Raw genomic sequence first — 19,325 nt, forward strand, 5'->3', positions numbered from 1 at the left:
GACTATTTCTGACCATTGTTCTCGGACCTGACATAGAGGAGATATAACATATTCGACCGTGATAAACCAGGAAGCACACTATATTTGTAAAGCAAGAACCCAGGAGGCAGACTTCGTACGATATGCGTACGCGCATATAGTCTGCGGTTAATTTATATAAATCAATGCAATACTGCATACTCTCAATGCTTAAAGACGTTCATCTACTATATTTTTTTCATGAAGTTGTTGCCAAAACATTTATTTTGACAATTATTAAATTTGCAAAAAAAAAAGTCATTTTTGAATATTAATGAGTGACTTTTTACATATGCTTCATATCACTACGCAAGTCTTGTTCAAATCGGTCACACTCCAGCTGTTTCCGATTGAGATTGTGGTAGAAACAGATCACACGACTCGTGGTTATTGAGTATGTTATTTATTTAACTCTCGTTGGTTAATTTTCAAAAGTTACAGAAAGACAATCGCTAAAGCTCGTGTCTTTTGTAACTTTTGAAAATTAACTAAATCGAGTGAAATAAATACCATATTCAACAACTACTCGTTGTGTAACCTCCATATATTTGTTAAAAATGAGATTTATTAGGCAATGTCGTGTATTTACCTTGTGTCGTGCATTGTTGTTACAGCTGGTTGAGACTGTCATACGGGTATCTGATTTGAGTAACTTTCTTTCGTTTAGTAAATTTACTTCCGTCGTTACGTAACACGGTTTTGGATTGGCTATTATATTTCTTTTGTAACTTTGGGTACAAAAGTCGGGTCAGCAGTCTTTGATAGCACTGACCTGCTGGTCGGCTCACTTCTCTCTCTACCGCTGTTTCTTTCTCTTTCTCGTTCTCTTTCCTGTCTGTGGGGTTAGGGTGCTAGGAACAACTAGGAATTGGAACGAACTTTTTTAAAATTGTGATTCAGTTGATAATGCCTGTAAATCTTTTACTGATACGTTCCTAAAATTTGCAAATATATGTATTCCATCAAAATATGTAACTATGAGACCTAATGATAAACCATGGATGACCTCTGAATTAAGAAAAACAATAAATATTCATGATAAAAATCATGCAACAGGTCCCCGAAAATTCTACTTGATGTGTATCACAAGACGTGTGTTTACGTATCACAAGACGTTTAAAGGTTTTTCATCAAAAGGATATCTCTCATCATGTCATATCAATAATACCTTATGTACCCCATCTCTTCTATTACGTAAATGACTTACTAATACATGAATATCCGCTTGGAAGAGAAACATTGCCAAGTATTTAATAGTGAATGTAATGGTGATATGATTGAAAATTATATTCATTTCATCTGTGATTGTTCTCTGTGTATGATATAACACGGACCTAGACAGCAATGTCATTCTGTTATGACAACAACTGATTCAGATATCTTCAATAAGATTCATCAGTTTGAAACTATGCAATATCACCATTTTAATTTACGAATAATAATTTTACTTTTACTAAGAAAACTTTGATATTACATATTTCCAAACTGACGAATCTTAACGAAGATATTAGAGTTAACTGCGGACAGGCCATAGTCAAAATATTTAGGCATTTAGAGGGGTTTAATATTAATAGTTCATTGTTTGAGTAGAAAGTAAAACTTTGATATGAAGAACTGACACAGGTTTAAAATTCTGTAGATTAATTTATATGGTTAATGTAGATGCCGGATATCCTATTGTAAATAGCGAAAACTGTATTTCTAATTCTCCGACACCGACGTTTATCATAAATTTTTGCATTCCTAACACCTTTTAATATTGTTGTATATAATTATACATAATATTCCATACATACATAATAATAATGATCGATAGTGTCTCGTAAGCCGAGTCGACTTGACATCCCTTTTTAACCACACACACTCTCTCTCTCTCTCTCTCTCTCACACACACACACACACACCTGCTCCCTGCCTCGCCCTAATTAGTTACTAGTTTTTACGAATATCAACATGGAGTGGACAAATCAGAACAAAATGGAACTCGTCCTCTTTCTGGTTTTGATTACAATAACGACATAACCTATTCGCCCTCGGAATATTACGATACCGACCTTCTTCTACATATAACTGTTGCGATGAAAGTCGTAATTTCGAAAAAAGTTTAAGATACACATCTGGAATAGACTTTGTTAGATACAATTGTAACGTAAAGCTATCTATCTATCAGGAATTTATACAAATAACATTTGGATGATCTTTCAACAAATTCATTCCTTGTTTGAATAAAAACATCTGTCAAACGCTGCCTGAAACAATGTAAAAATACCTTTTCATTATCAACATAATGATATTAACCAGACATTACCAAAACCAGAAGACAATAATATTTAATTTTCTAACTTGAGAACGCCAATTACAGTTTCTGTGATTACATTCATCCATATCTTCATAATCTGACTTAAGAACACAATTGTCGCATTTAATTAATTTCAACCAATATTTGATTATTCGGCATTTCCTGATGATATGCAAAGGCAGACGTCATAATCCCAAATATACCAAAAAAGATGGCGTACTGTTTTTTTACATTCAAAATTCTTCTTAGAAAATCAACACGCACTTTTTCTACTTTGTCCGCAACATGAAAATCCCATGTTTCGCAACCGTTATTAAGAATGGAGGAAACATAGACATCAAAAACATTAAGTTTATATTCTACATTGAGGGACAAATTTAACGCATTATACATACATTTACGACCTTGTTCAGCAATAGTAACTTGAGTTTTTGTAAACTTACCATTAAATCTGAGCAGTACACTAAGGTAATTAAATATATCAACAATTGCCATCAAAGCAAAAATAATCGCCAGCGCTCGTAATCTTCCGCCATTACGAAATACAACCATTTTTGTTTATCCGTATTGACTGTCAATTGCCATTTGTCGCTATATTGTTTTAAGGAGTCTAACGTTTTCTGCAAGCAAGATGCAGATTCTGAGAAAAGGACAGTGTCATCTGCATACATAAGAAGAAACAGAGAAATATCCCTTAGGAATAAAGCGTCACAGGAAGTATAAATAAGTTCATTTTCAAAATCATTCACATACATGCAGTAAAGGAAGGGAGATAACCCCTCCCCTTGCATCAAGCCTTGTGAGCACGAAAAAAAATTCAGACAATTCAGACTGATATCTAACACAGGACTTTAAACCTTCATATAAAGATTTCAAAATATTTAATAATTTTCCTCTGATTCCATTATGAAAAAGTTTCAAAAATAATTTATTTCTATTCACACTATCGAAGGCCTTACGATAGTCAACAAAACAGCAGTAAAGCTTACGATTATTAGAAAGCATTTTCTTAATTATACCATGTAACGCAAAAAGTAGCATCATTAGTTCCAAAACCAGGTATAAATCCGAATTGGGCATTGCAGACGATGTTGTACTCCTTAGGCCAATATAGCAGTCTATTGTTTAAAACACTAGTAAATAATTTAGATAAACAACTTACCAATGTGATTCCTCTAAAATTGTTTGTATCATTGGCATCACCTTTTTTGAACAAAGGGAAAATGGACCATATTGAAGGAAAGCAGTGAATGCTAACGCGCAGTAATTACTACTGTGTGCAATTAGGCGTGAGCTTCAGACCGCTCATTCGGTTCGATCTCCAGCGGTGGCGGAAAAAGAGAGTGATGTCAGATAGGGTTAGCCTAAATAAATCCCTCCGATGGCAAAGTGGGTTTCCCTCTTGGGTTTGCCTCCACTACGAAAACAGCATCGGTTCGCTTAGTGACGTCGTAATAAAAACTCTATATAGCTTATTTTTGACGTTGACAATGTACACGACGTTAAATAAAGACTATTTATTTAAATATTATGACACTTCGTGTACATTATGTTGTGAAATGTCCGAACTCTTCGGTCAGAAATTAGTAGATAACATAGATTCATAACATAATCATTATATTTTCACATTAATTTCTCTTGAATGTTTGCCCCTGGTTATATAATTTAATTCCGTGGTTTATTCCAGATAATTTCTTGAATACGTCTTACTGTAGTGAAGATTTAAAACAGACACGATTCCATCAGCTCTTTATATCAGAGCAGTACATTAATATTTGAAGTTGCATAGAGGAAAACTGTTTGAAAATTGGCAAATATAGACTTGTCTCATAACAGTATTTGATATGAAAAGGCAAAGCCTTAAAAGAGCGAAACTTTTGTTGATCTCTGATGTTAACTGATTCAGAATGAGACAATACTGCTTTCAGAATGAGGTAAGATAAAATTTATTTAAAGTCTGCTAATCGGGGGATAACAATAAAATATAAACTCAAATGAGATTAAGACCGACATTACAAAAGGGGAAATGGGGCAAATTCGGTCCATTTTTATTAAAGTCCGTTCTCGGAAGTTTGGCAGCACGTCCGTTTTTGAACATTATTTAATTTTCCCTGTCGGATGGTCGGATGGCCGAACGAGCCCCGCCATGGGATAAGTTCGAACCTATTGAAATCAGCCTAATCATGACGTTATAAAGCACGCAACGTCAGATTTTACCGCCAATTTTACGACTTTTTATGTGCTATATGGGCCGAACTTGCCACGGCCGAAGCTGTCCGGGACCAAATCGATATTTCAATAAATTCGAATCGTACAGCAATATGGTAGTGAGTGCTTGGCTTTGCTTTTATGTATATCATTTGAAGCTGTCAGTGTGTTACACGTTTGGCCGTAAAAATAGCAATTCCGTTTACAAAAAGTTCGCAAACTAGAAGCAAGATCATAATTTTCTTTCTACCCTCTCAAAAGTAATATTCTCCTATTGGTTCTTCCCTTTTCATTTGTTTCGTGTGAATGCCAAGCCAACTAAACTGCTAAGATCTTTAAAGTTGTAAATATTAGCTAAAAAACAAAAATATCAGGGGTGGCCGAACTTGCCCCGGTCTCCCGTATGTAATTTTTTTGTATCGTTGATGATTGGTAAAAATGTATTCACAATATACTTTTTCCATCAATGACGCCATTTCCAAAGCTAAAGTAGATATTTGTTCTCGTGCGTAACGTATATGATGGGTCGGGTGGCGCATTGGATAGCGCGCTCGTCTTCACCAAGATAGCCGGATTCAATCCCGGTGTCCTGGCCGACCACGCGGGTTTTCTGCGGATACCCCGGCTTCCTCCCACATTAAGAATTAAATCCTCTGCGTGCTTCCGTCAGGTCACAAAAAGATAGATTGAAATAAGTTGGGAAAAAAACTGTTTGGTAATTGCTATTGAAAAAAGTGTATATTACATATTTAACGATAAGTCTATAAAAGTTAATGTATAGAGATGTTAGTTAAGAAAATGAAATTAAAAAAAAAATTGTAATACTTTGACGTAACTGAGATTGTCGTTATATCGATATATAGTCTGAATTTCTTTAGATTAACACTGTTAAGCGTGACCAGAAAACACACGGTAAGCGAAACGTGAGTCGCGAGGATTAGTGGTCCGGGCATATACACTCGCTCACCTTTGGAAGGTAAAATTTTAAAAAAGACTTCTGGATTTTCTGGAAAATGTAACGTCTTATCGGCGCGTCGATTTACCTAATACAACCCAATACTACCCAATACAACCCAATACTACCCAATACAACCAAATACTACCCAATACAAGTGTCGATTTACCCAATACAACCCAATACTACCCAATACAAGTATCGAGTTACCCAATACTATCCAATATAAAGTTAAATTTACCCAATACAAGTAAAGTTGTGCAGATTCGGGTATTTTTTGGCAAGACCGTCGTTATTAGGAATTACTTAATTCAATCTATTTTATTTCTAAATATTTCATTGTTAATACAAACAAAAATAAATACAATTATTATAGAAGAAATATAACAGTACCTGTATTTAGTTTATATATATGCAAGTCTTTTCCTATAGGTACCGGTATCCAATTATTTTAATTTCATTAATATATTGAAGTTACGGGTGGAAGATATGACAATAACGGATTTTTTTTTTTTATTAACTATAATGAAAGAACACATATACTCATTCACTCTCATACTACCATTCACAATTGGTATATTTTATATCGTTGAAACTTGCATGTATAAATATATTGCTTATAAATTGAGAATCGATTAGTTGTTTTTTATATAGGAACTAGTATGATTAAATATATTTCCATTAGTTTCGTTAGACATACCAACGTCACCATGACAACATGAAGATTAAATCACGTTATTTTCTCCAGTAATTGGCCATACAACATTTCGCCAAATTAACTTTCATTTTTCAGCTTACCTTTTGTACAAATGTATATCAATAATAAAATATGTATTCTGTTTACTTTTTAGATGGTTTCCTGACCACTTTCTACACTTAATTCTTCAATGAGATCTCAATATTTATCATAATGTGTCTTATTTATGGGCATAATAAATAAAAGCATTAATGCCGAGTTACTAGATCGAGTAAAACGCCCTTGTGTGCATAATATATCAGAATGTGAGGTTATCTATTTATAAGTATTATCTATTTACAGCAGTGTGCACATGCAGAAAAAAAAAACCCCAGACATGTGAGAACATGAAATTAAAAAAACCCAAGAAACTCGATAACAGGTCATATAAAGCAGATAATAACAACGCTTTACCTCACAAAGGAAAACCACGTACGAGATGCTACTGTGAAGTATGGCGTCAGTAAGTATACAAGTCATTGTCTATTAACATAATGTTTTTAAAGATATTCGTACATGGTATCTCATATTAAGGATACTTCGAAAGTGAAAACGTTATTAATACATCTTGCGAGCGAATGCAGTTATCGACAATAAGCAACGTTCTGTTAGAAACAGGGGACAATTAGATGCGATTGATTAGATTGGAATATTTCATTAGTGATAGATAGTAGGAAAATAACGGGGGAAAACATAATTACACTCACTCACTCTCATATGGAACTTGCATGCATAAATTTATTCTCACATGGAACTTGCATGTATAAATATATTCCTTATAAATTGAGAATCGATTAGGGTTTTTTAAATAGGAACTAGTATGATTAAATATATTTCCATTAGTTTCGTTAGACATACGTCACCATGACAACATGGAGATTAAATCATTTACAACTCCTAATCGATTATACACAGAGAGGATGTGATGCCTAAAATACCTATTAAGAGGACATTTCAAGAAAAAGTGCATTGTTATTTCTATATTTGCACCACATGAACAGGAACTCAAGCTTTGTTACATTCACGAATTAAACAGTAAACGAATGGATACACATTAGTAAAATGCTTTTCTCAACCTAGCCATATTTTTTAATGTCTTGAAAACAATATATTGTATATATTAACAAGTAAACGATGCCTGGAAAGAGTACTGGAATATTTCATTAGAGGTAGATAATAGGTAAATAATGGAGAAACATAATTATACTCACTCACTCATTCTCATATACTACCATTTGTACTTACATATATAAAGACTTTACGTATTTTTTTTTTTTTTTTTTTTTTAAATAGGATCATTAACTATATTTCTGTTTGTTTCTGGAATAATGTATTGTAATATAGGAGATCGCGAGCAGCAACTAATTAAGCATCATAGTTATACCTGTATTTTGAAAACTTATGATATATGTTTGTAAATATTTGTATTCAAGTTTCGTTGTTCTTGGTTTTTTTAATGTAGTTACAATTTTGATGAAATTTTGACGAACCTTTTAATATTTCCGGATAATTGAGTGTTCCGTATATGGCTAGTTTTGTCTCAATATTGAATGACTATTAATTCTATTAAGAACTACAACTAATTTAAAAACGAGGGTTATTTATCATCAAGATGATTATTTGAAGCTCAACATTGGCTATTATCTAACTGGGTATTTTTACTTTTTTCCTAACATGAAACAATCCGAACAGGTTTATGTGATTACTGGTGATTTCTTTTGTAAAGCCGATGGAAATAATAAAATTACACATCTGTATACACCTGTTTTATTAATGAAAATACATTTACATGTACGCCCGATTAAGATCTACATATATTTGACTTTAACTATATACTTATTTGGTATATCAGTTTTATTGGGTGCTTACTTTCTGTATTGGGTAATATTGGATTGTATTGGGTAAATCGACGTTTGTATTGAGTAGTATTGGGTTGTATTGGGTAAATCGGCGCTTGTATTCTGTAGTATTGGGTTGTATTGGGCAAATCGACGTTTGTATTGGGTAGTATTGGGTTGTATTGGGTAAATCGTCGTTTGTATTGCGTAGTATTGGGTTGTATTTGGTCAATCGACGTTTGGATTGTGTAGTATTGGGTAGTATTGGGTAAATCGACGTTTGTATTGGGTAGTATTGGGTTGTATTGGGTAAATCGACGTTTGTATTGGGTAGTATTGGGTAATATTGGGTAAATTGACGTCTGTATTGGGTAGTATTGGGTTGTTATGGGTAAATCGACGGACCTCATCTTATAATACAAAAACAAAAACAAAAAACTAAAAACATGATAGAAAATTTAAATGAAAAATATAAACCCATTTTTTCAGGCTAAATATAACCATGCATACCGTAATTGATTCAGATGTTCCTGTGGCTCGAATAAATTATGTAAAATAGTTCTTCACGTGTCCTCATGCAGTAGTTCTTGCATTTGAAAATGACTTAACAGAATATTTTGCACTTTTGAAGTATTCATCGATGAGAAGCTTCAAGTTTCGTATTCTGTTTCAAACCTTCTGGTTTAAAATTGCCTTATATGATATAATTGTCGTCTACGAAAGGTTAACTTGGAGCATTTTTCATTCAGAAATATATTTTCAGTTCTCACAACTTATAATTACTAGGCCCTTTCCCGACAGTATGTATTCTATACACGAAGTTTGATAACAAGTGATGGAACCATTTTATACAAATACTGTTTCATTATAGAGTGGATAGCGAGCTGGTCATTATCGATACGTATTATTTGCCCGTACCTCGCCGATATATCTTTGCTCGTATCTCGTCGCAGACCCGGACATTGTCCGTCTCGGAGTATCTACAATGTGAATAATAAATGAGAATCTTGGCCATGCGCTGAATTCATTAAAGAACATTGAGATAATAATATGTACAACCCTTATATGTATTGGATGCTTTATGAAATCGTCTATACCGAGACCATTCGGCGAAACAATTCAGACAATTGATTAATTATGCGTCTCTGATATGGACTAGAAATGTTAGATATCGAATAAATACGTATACTAAGTAAACAAATATGCAAATGTGTATTTATGTACTTACCATTATTATCTACTGCTAATTTATCGTAGCTAGCCCCTATAGATTACAACGGGAATCTACATTAGAATCGTTTATCTTCTCAGATCGTTTCATTTCATTTCGTTTTCAAGCACTCCTCGAGTTTCGTTCCACCCATTTTCAATCCATTCCGTTCCTGTGAGCAAAAATTCTTCGTTCCGTTCTATTCGCGTTTCGTTCCAAACAGTGAAATTATTTCCGTTCCGTTCCGTTCTTGTTTCATTCCGTTTTCATTCCACTCCGTTTGTCAATTGACACCCCTGTATCTGCATGATAGAACACAATAGCAAAGTCTTAAAGTGATAAAGGTATGCTCCTCGGTAACAGCAAAATATATCCTGTTACCACGTTCACACGCCATCTGTGATTTCTCTAACTGAAGATGATCGCATTTATGTTTCACCGATTGTGCGAATTTGTGCTTGTTGGTGTTCATCCTCTTACTTTATATAAATGCTTTATGATATGGTCGTCTATGAAATCCCATAATAGGTATACTCCCAAAGGGAAAAACTTCATAGATACATGCTGAAAATGCATGCATTTAGTTATCGAGAATCTGATCGATGGAAGCCGATTGAGATCATTCTAAACCTATGATGATACACTTATGAAAGCTATAACATGTGTATGAAAAGTCTTTAATAGGACTAAACTGTTCTAGGTTGGCTATAGTCAGAAAGCATACCCGTAACAAAATATACATACCCATGGTATTATAAAATACCTTTGATACCTTTGGTCAAAAATTTAAGTAATAATATTGTATGCTACTATTTAGGAAATGAGTTTTCAGCTTTTTAATCAAGGACAGTTTTTTCTTCCAGGTTAAATTTTGATAGCATTTGAATATAAGTAAATCAAACACTGCTATAACTTTTGTCGACATAACTAGAGAATCTGATTTGATAGGGCTCGCCGGCCAACATCAATGGGGTTTACAAAGTATGGTTACTTTTAAAATTAGTTTGCGACAAAAATAACACTTGGCTTCTAGCTTTTTCTGGTCCACACATCAATACTGGCCTATTGCAGACCAAACTAGACGCTAACTCGAGGGATATATATCTTAGGCATAGACGTTCGGGGAATGGACGTACATGATCATAAGAAATTGAAGCAGTATAGGCTATACAAAAAAATCTTGAAAATTTGAAATGCCTACTGCCATGATTATGAAACCGAAAGTTGAATGCATTGAACCCATGACGTATGCCTTTATTGTACCAATTATGACTTCATTTGCATTTTATTGCTATCCTTCCTCGTCCGTCGTCGTGCGTCGTTCGTCGTCCGTTAACATTTTACATTTTCAACTTAAGCTGAAATACCGTAGAAGGGATTTCATTTATATTTCCTGGGAATATTACTGACATCTCCCTGATTAAGTATTGTTATTTTTCGGGTCGCTCAGAAATCCAATATGGCCGCCTATACCGCCATTTTGAAAAAAATACTATTTCAAGCTTAAAGTCAAGCTTTAATTAGCCGATTTAACTGAAACCTTGTATAAATGAACGACTCATGGTCCTAACAAAGCGTTGTTATTTTTCGGGTCAAACAGAAATCCAATATGGCCGTCATTGCCGCCATTTTGGAAATTATTTACTTGGTCAAGGTCACCATTACTATGCATAGAAAATTGTCAATCTGTGAGACACATTTTCTGTGGCAAAGGGCATTCATTTGTTGCACAATTTAATAATGATGACCATATTATAACCACACCAGATTAAACCATATCATAGTCTAAATAAAGTAAAGAATATGTAGTGTGTAGTATAAGGAGACATTGAAGTTGTAGTGCACTATTGTTTGTGCATGCTTTTACTCTCGTGTTATCAAAGTTATTATGTACAGTCATCAATGTAAAACAAAACGGATGCTGATTTTGTAACAGTAGCGAGACAGGTCCAGTTTTGTATTATTTCGTTCCGCATAAATGTATAGTGTTGTGCTCTGAAGCAAATATGACTATCTGTAATAAAATTGTGGTCAGACAAAAATTTATAAAAATGGTCATGAATAATTTTTTTTAGACGAATGATAAAACAGGAAGTACTGATAATTGGCCTGTAGTTACACAAAAACTCTTTTTTACACTTTTTAAAAAGAGGGCTTACTTTCGCATACTTGCAAACTTCCGGAAAATTGTTGTCAATACTAAAATGCATTAGTTTACAAACAATTGGAGCAATGGATTTAGCACAGTACTTCAAATTTTTGCGCTTATTTGGTCGAGCCCGGTGGCTTTGTTGACATCTAAATTCAATAAAAAGGTTTCAATAAAAGTAGTGTTAATTTGAGGAATATTCTGAAGAGTTGGTATTACATGTTTCTTTTACATATTGATCTGCTTTATTAGTGAAATACTCATTAAAATAATTTCCTGTTTCTTTTTTATCAGTAATATCATTGTCATTTGGATCTTTTATAAAACTCGTTAAACTGGAAGATTTCTTTGGATATAGTGTTTTGTAATTCTTCCAGTAATTATTGGAATGTTTACACTGATCTAGAACAGAAGTGCAAAAAGTTGATTTTGCAGATTTTATCATCGCTGATACTTTATTTCTCCATTTGCGATATAGGTTTAATCGTCCCTTACATTTGTGTTTGCTCCTTATTTGTATTGCCATGTTTATATCATCAGTCCACCAGTCGGTGATTGCATGTGTTCATTGTTCATTGAGCATCAACATCTTTAGTTTCTATGTTTTGCTTGCATGCACTGCAATCCTTGTTTGATTGTTTTATGTTCTAGGGCAGCAAGAGTCAAAATAATGACATTATCAACTGGGAAGAGTACTTCATGGGCGTAGCTGTGTTGTCTGCCAAGCGAAGCAAGGACCCCAATACGAAAGTGCGTGTCGCCAAGTTATCTACTTTCTATTGTCAATAAATGACTTAACCTACGACTATAGATTGTGACATGATACCGCTTGTTTCTACTTACAACCCTTATAATTTTAATGTGTTTTGAATTATCAAAAGCTTTGAAAATTTTATGAAGAGAAATGAACATATTGGAAATTCCTTTGCAAAAAGAAATGTATTCACTGTAAAAGATAACCTGAAAATTTGATAAAAAATTATTGAGTAAGTTCAAAACAAAACAAAACGAACGTGTGTCGACATGTAACAAACTAAGATTAAATGTATAAAAAGTATCACTGTGGTAGGAGAGGAATTGTCATTCGAAAAAGAAAACGAGCTTATTTTAAATGTAGAAGGTTGTTTCTGCAATGATCTGTGCTAATTGTTCAACATAACGTCACTTCACAGACAACAGACAACTCGTGACCATCTTAGATTTTTAAATGTATATAAACATATTCGTTCTTATGCAAATGATAAGTGTCTGATTGAGCAATATCTATATTTCATATTTTATTTGACATGATTTCAAATAGCTTCACAAATGTAGTGTCCTTTTGCTAAATAAATATCCCATTATCACTTTGATATTCAAATGTATCTCTATTTATCCCTATTTTGCTTCTTTTATTCAAAAGTATATTTATTAATTACAATTCCTCCACCTTCTAGTTCTAGTTCATCGATTTTTTGCGATATTTCAGGTTGGAGCTTGTATAGTAAATGAAAACAAAAGAATAGTAGGGCTTGGATACAATGGCTACCCTGATAACATCCATGATAACGATGCCAAACTCCCATGGGGAAAATCGTCAGAGAAGGATGCGGACGGGAACGTGAAAGACAGGGATCTATATGGTAGTATTGTGGAAGTTCTTTTGTATTTGATTTCGTCGATCCTCTGATAACAGACATTTGGATTTCATATTTATGTTAAAATACATTTATCAGATAATATGTTAATGTTATTATTTCTAAATCGCCTAAATCGGCGTCTGGTAATTTTTTAGACTTCAAAATAATAATTGTGAATTAATTTATGTTGCATGAGATTTGTTATAAAAATGCATTACCTTACATGATCACTATTCAATTACAAGGACGAATGGCAAATTCGAAGTGCCGACGGTACTGTAAACGTAACATAACTATATTGACTGTATACATGTAGATGATGGTACGTTTCATGAACAAGAAAATCATGTCAGCGACGTCATTTCAGAAATTAGTCATGCAGTCATTATTATATTTATACAATACAAACCATGAAACTATTATCAATGATATAAAACTGCACGAGAACCGCCCTTCGTTTTGCCATCAGTCCCAATGGATCAGTAACAGAAATGAAGTAATTTTACAGGATGTTTGCAGATCAGAATTTCATTGAAGCACAATTCAAATTCTTACCTGTCTCCGTAGGTCCCGAAAAATATCTAAGCTTGTCGAACGAACGTGCATTTAGAAATATTGATTTAATTATAAAAAAATAACATGTATGCTCTTTTTTATCAGTTAGATATTGTACAGCATATTTTTGGAATTTAATAAACGCAATGTTAAGATGACTTACTTTTGACTTTGTGATTACACTGTGGACAGTGTATGTTACAATGATAATTTAATGGTTAAATGGAAATTTTCCTTCAGTGTGCCATGCGGAAATGAATGCCATTGTCAACAAGCTGTCGGTGGATATTACCGACTGTACCATATACACAACGCTGTTTCCATGTAATGAATGTGCCAAACTCATCTGTCAATCTCGCCTTGGTAAAGTCGTCTACTTAAAAAGAAAAGATGAAGATGACGAAGGAAAACATAAAGCAGCGGAGAACATGTTTAATTTAGGAGGAATAAAAATGGAGTAAGTGATTAACATACTAAATATATATGATACAAAATTCAGCAATTGTTTCATAGTTTGTTGTTCCTACCTAATTCTAGAGCACTGACAGGCCAGCAAGGGCCGCGCTATGTGCCTGCCAGACCTAGCCAAACCGAAACTCATTCACCCGTCTATTTTAAGTTACAGTAACCTTGACCTGAACATTTTTAAAACCCCTTTTGCACATTTACATACCACAGTGAATCACCATGTCAAATTAAAAAAAAAAGTAGACTTTCGGTTTCCGATATAATTTCAGGAAACGAAAGTGTGGACGAACGAACAAACAGACAGACAGACAGATACCTTGATTACTATAGGGCACCAATATCTATGATGCGGGGCCCAAATTATGCTTATACTATTTGCCTCTAAAAAGTTAAATGAAGAATTTGCGGCTGGTAATTTTCGCAGTCTACATATATTTAACATATTTAAAGTCATAATATAATTAAAACAAAATATACCGACATAGACATATAGTTAATAGTGTTGTGATGTTCCCGTTCTAGTTTATTAGTTTTTATTGTAAATTTCCGGCTTTTATTATCTAGCATAATACTGTAATATGACATTTACACTGCTCAGTAAGTCTATTTGTAGCCTTTGCAAGGTTTGTATATGGATCTATTTTAAAATTAAATTTTTAGCTTCAAATCTTTATAGTAGTAGCTTAAATGTTTAGAAATAGCTTATATTAAGTACTTGGTGTAAGCCTGTACAGTCAGAAGTGTTGCTTTATCATTTACGAATCCTTTTGCTGATACAGTTTCGCAATGGTTTTAATACTTGCGAACAAAAATATTAAATTTAGTGGTTAATAACGATTGAGACAGAAAAAGATTTAAATAAAAGTCAATTTTATTATAGCATTGCTTCGTCTAAATTGTCTCGATATTCTACCCGTCCAGTACCTCTAGAACCATTGTTTAAATGTGGTTATAAGACATCGTTGTTAGTAAAAAATGCACCAAAATATAACGTATTTTCTACGTTGATTAAACAATGAAGTAAAACAGAATTAATTGTATCTTACGTCTTTCTGTGTGACGTCATGCTATATATAATGTTTCCATCGTGCTCTGTTTCTTCTGAAAAACAAGCATGTATGACGAGCAACAGAATTTTAAAAGAAGTAGAATCTGTTGGAGAAATTTGATGCTACCCATTGTTTACATAAATCTGGTTGTGACCTTCATTTCTTAAATATTTAGCTTCCTGTCGCACATCTGTGTTGGTATATTTACTCCGGATTAAATGATGCATTAAAATAGTATAATTATAATAAATGCAAGCAGAAACTCCCTTAGCACCAATACAAACGTACTTGAGTTGATTTAAGATTAAGCTACAAACCTACACCACGAGAAATGGGAAATATACAGTAGTTCGATCGCCTTGTATTGCGAAATGATATATTGTTTTGAAAAAGTTAAATCTTTTGTTTTGTTTTCGTTATAGGAAATACAAACCTACGCGCACAATAGAACTGGAGATTTGAGACCACGATTTTGTGCTGTGATGTCCTGGAACAATGTGGAAATTTCCCGACCAGAATATCTTCTGTTTGTGTGACCGTTGAATGTGATTGACAACGCTAATAATGACTTAAACAGTCAAATGTAACGCTGTTTTATCTTATTAATATGTTAATAAGATTTCAAAAAACAAAAACGTTTCCAAATAACAGTTAATGAAAAAGACGTATTATTGATCCCAAACAATAAATTAAATTTCAATTAAACATTCTGAGCTCCTAAATGATTGGTTTCTATTTTTGTAATTTAGTTAACAAGCTCATGTTTCCTGATAAAATTGGATATTTGAAGACTAATTATTGATTGCAATGAATAAATGGAAAATCAAATGAATTGTTTTCTTTAAATCTTAAAACAATAAAATATTATTTAGCTTCCAAATAATTGAATTTGGTTTTTATTTTGATATAATAAACATAATTGTAATTATACATTTGTTTTGCAATTTTGGACTGAACACGATACAGGCAATGACACTATGTTCAACTTTTTCATCATTTTGTTTGGAATTAAACGAGGACAAGTGTCAGCACCTCTAATTGGTAATAGAAAAAATATGTAGCTGTATATAGCTGTAAAATAAAATCGCATGAGGTTGTCTTGGGATGCCCTTTTCCGATGGTAATTTATTAGTAAAATGAAAATGTTTTGACAATCAAATATTATACCTAAGGCAAGCCTGACTTTGTGCATACTATTCAGCTTCAATGGGCAATATACAATTGACTTAGAGACTGTTTAAGTTGTTAGTTTTCTATTATCACACATCAATATACATCGGCATTCAGTATGATTATATTTATTCGTAATGTCTCAATATGATATTTTCAATAGTTTTGTTTCAATAGTTAATACAATAATACAGATATGTAGCCATTTGTTTATACATAAATAGTGAAGCTAACCATACAGGCTTTATCAGTGGTAACTGTTTGCAAACGCTTCTACCCCTCACGTAGATCATTTTCTTTAGCCTAATCACTCATTAGACAAGTCCATTCTATAGTTTTAGGGTTCAAATTTCTTTGCAAAAAGAATGATAAGCTTCTCATTACTTTAGGTGTGTGTGAACACCCGATCTGTAAACAAACAACCCATATTGTTTCAATAACAAAACAAGGACGTAAGGCACCTGTAAGACCCCCCTGGCCCTGTAAACTTGGCTATGAAACATTAGCTCACTAGAGGTTTATGTACGACGGATAACATTAAAATGAATTAATGATACAGAGATAATACACATAGAAGGCAGTAACTGTTTAAAGAAACAAAATAATGTTTGTTTGAAGATTTTACTAACATTTAATTTAAAGTTAATGAAATGAAATAGCTGACATGGCAATGTGACGTCAGTATGACAAGGTTACTACAAATTGCAAGGGATTTTGAATACCTTTACTAATCGTTAATAAACTAATGCATGATTTGTTATCAGTTATGCATAAACTTTTACAAACGAGCGAATGGAACCTGAAACATGTTTTTGAATACCGTTACTAATAATTAATGAACTAAATAATAAATTGTTATCAATTATGCATAAATTTCCACAGACGAGCGAATTGAGACCGAAATCTGGTAATATGTATGTGCATACCAAAATTTGTTGAAGTAAGACAATCATTAAGTATAATTATTGCACAGAAACCTATTACCCAATAGGAATATATAAGTGTTATTAATTATCAATAAATATGCACGGGCAAACGTAGTCTTAAACATTTTAATATGTTTGTGCACACTACAGTTTGTTGAAATAGTATCATTATTAGCTTAGTTTTTGCACGGAAAATGAAACGTGACAGACGGACGGACGGACGGGCCCAAACTAGTATCCCCCGAATTTCTTCGAAAAGCGGGGGATACAAACGAAAATACCCCCACTACTAATAAGAAATTGCGGCCTATGTACATCCTTTAATATGCAGAAATACTCTCTACTTCAAGCTATACATGAAGTAAGAACATTATAAAACATAAGTCAAACAATAATGTTCAAAAGGGATCTAAAAAGTCTGATAATTTTAGCCGCCCTAGCCTAACGTTATATTACGTCTGCATCGTTCATTTGTTAAATAGGAAATATTCTAAATTTGTCATTAGCACAAGCGCGTATGTACTTACATATCTTTGGTTGAGATCTTAATATTTATCAGAATGTGTTTAAGTTATGGACATAATAAATCAAAGAATTAATGCTGAGTTATTGATCGAGTAAAACGCCTTGTTTGCATAACATAACGGAATGTCATGTTATCATTACGACCTTTTTAGTGTTATCTATTTACAACATTGAGCGCACTTTGAGATAAGATTGTTTTGACGGCAGTCATTAAGCTATCGTCTTCAACCTGATAACTGCATAGACATGTGAGAACATGAAGTCGAAAAAATAGGTAACTCGGTAACAGGTAATATATAGCAGATAAGTATAATTCTTTCCCTCACAAAGGACAACCACGTACGTGAGGCTACTGTGAAGTATGGCGTCATTAAGTATACAAGTCGTTTTCTTTATTAACATAATGTTTTTAAAGATATTCGTGCATGGTATCTCATACTAAGGAACCGTCGAAAGTGAAAACGTTATTAATACATTTTGAGAGCGAATGCAGTTATCGAAAATAAGCAACGTTCTGTAAGAAAGGGGGACAAATAACGGTCAAAGTGGAAGCCGATTTCAACCCTAATACCCTAGCGAAAGCGATTAAACATATTTTAAAATTAAAAAATTAAAACAAATCGCTGCGGATTGTTCACTCAGACACACATACATAAGTAACAAGAGGTCACATATAATCAGCAAATTTTACACGTGAAATTCTAAAGGATGGGGCAGTTACATCTCCCTGTGGGATTAATAGAATCTTTCACCCCCTTGGGGGTGAGATAGGAGAATCTCAACCCGAGGGGGAGGATTCTTAAGTTGCCAAACACGAGGCTTTGCCGAGTGTTTGACAACTAAAGAATCTTTCCCCGAGGGTTGAGATTCCACTATCTCACCCACAAGCGGGTGAATGATTCTTTGTCTCTTACCCTGTTCTTTCATTGTGTATCATATGCACAATGTAATGATAACGTTACATGCTAAATTCAGGATTGACGTGACGTTGATGGATTGTTGACGTGACTTCATTGTATTGTTATGTGACGGCATGCCATTGTTAGGAATAGGGGAATCACCCCGTCTCAACCCTAGGGTGAGACAAGGAAATCTCGCACCGGTAAAAATGCGGATACACCTGTCCAGGGTAAGAGAATAATAGAATCTTTCACCCCCTTGGGGTGAGATAGGGGGATCTCAACCCGAGGGGGAAGATTCTTATATTTGGCAACTTAAGAATCTTTCCCCGAGGGTTGAGATTCCTCTATCTTACCCACAAAGGGGTGAATGATTCTTTTTCTCTTAACCTGTTCTCCCAATGTGTATCATAGACACAATGTAATGATAATGTTACATGCTAAATTCAGGGTTGACGTGACGTTGATGGATTGTTGACGGGACGTCATTGTATTGTTGAAGTGACGTGATACCATTGTTATGAATAGGGGAATCCCCCCGTCTCAACCCTAGGGTGAGACAAGGAAATCTCACACTATAAAAGTGCGGATACACCTGTCCAGGGTAAGAGAAACCATTCTCCCTTATTATTTGATAGTTCCACTTTTTTGTCTAAGACCACATTTGATAGTTTTTAGTAATGGTACCCTTTTTACTAATC

General features: G+C 33.7%; 1 protein-coding gene across 3 annotated transcripts in view; it reads left to right on the forward strand.

Moving 5' to 3' along the window:
• Positions 1 to 15,826, forward strand: part of LOC110454833 (deoxycytidylate deaminase-like) — a 43,983-nt gene extending 28,157 nt beyond the window's left edge. For 2 of the 3 annotated variants that reach the window (XM_021504567.1, XM_021504566.1), the window contains exons 2-5: positions 12,065 to 12,163; positions 12,882 to 13,035; positions 13,828 to 14,044; positions 15,527 to 15,826. In XM_021504567.1, coding sequence (XP_021360242.1) covers positions 12,065 to 12,163; positions 12,882 to 13,035; positions 13,828 to 14,044; positions 15,527 to 15,566 — 510 coding nt within the window. In that variant the 3' untranslated portion in view covers positions 15,567 to 15,826. Of the gene's footprint in view, positions 1 to 6,578; positions 6,680 to 12,064; positions 12,164 to 12,881; positions 13,036 to 13,827; positions 14,045 to 15,526 lie in introns of those variants that run through there. The other variant, XM_021504565.1, reaches the window with a different exon arrangement.
• Positions 15,827 to 19,325: the final 3,499 nt, after the last annotated feature.

This window comes from Mizuhopecten yessoensis, unplaced genomic scaffold (assembly GCF_002113885.1).
Source record: "Mizuhopecten yessoensis strain PY_sf001 unplaced genomic scaffold, ASM211388v2 scaffold8071, whole genome shotgun sequence".
NCBI classification, from domain to species: domain Eukaryota; kingdom Metazoa; phylum Mollusca; class Bivalvia; order Pectinida; family Pectinidae; genus Mizuhopecten; species Mizuhopecten yessoensis.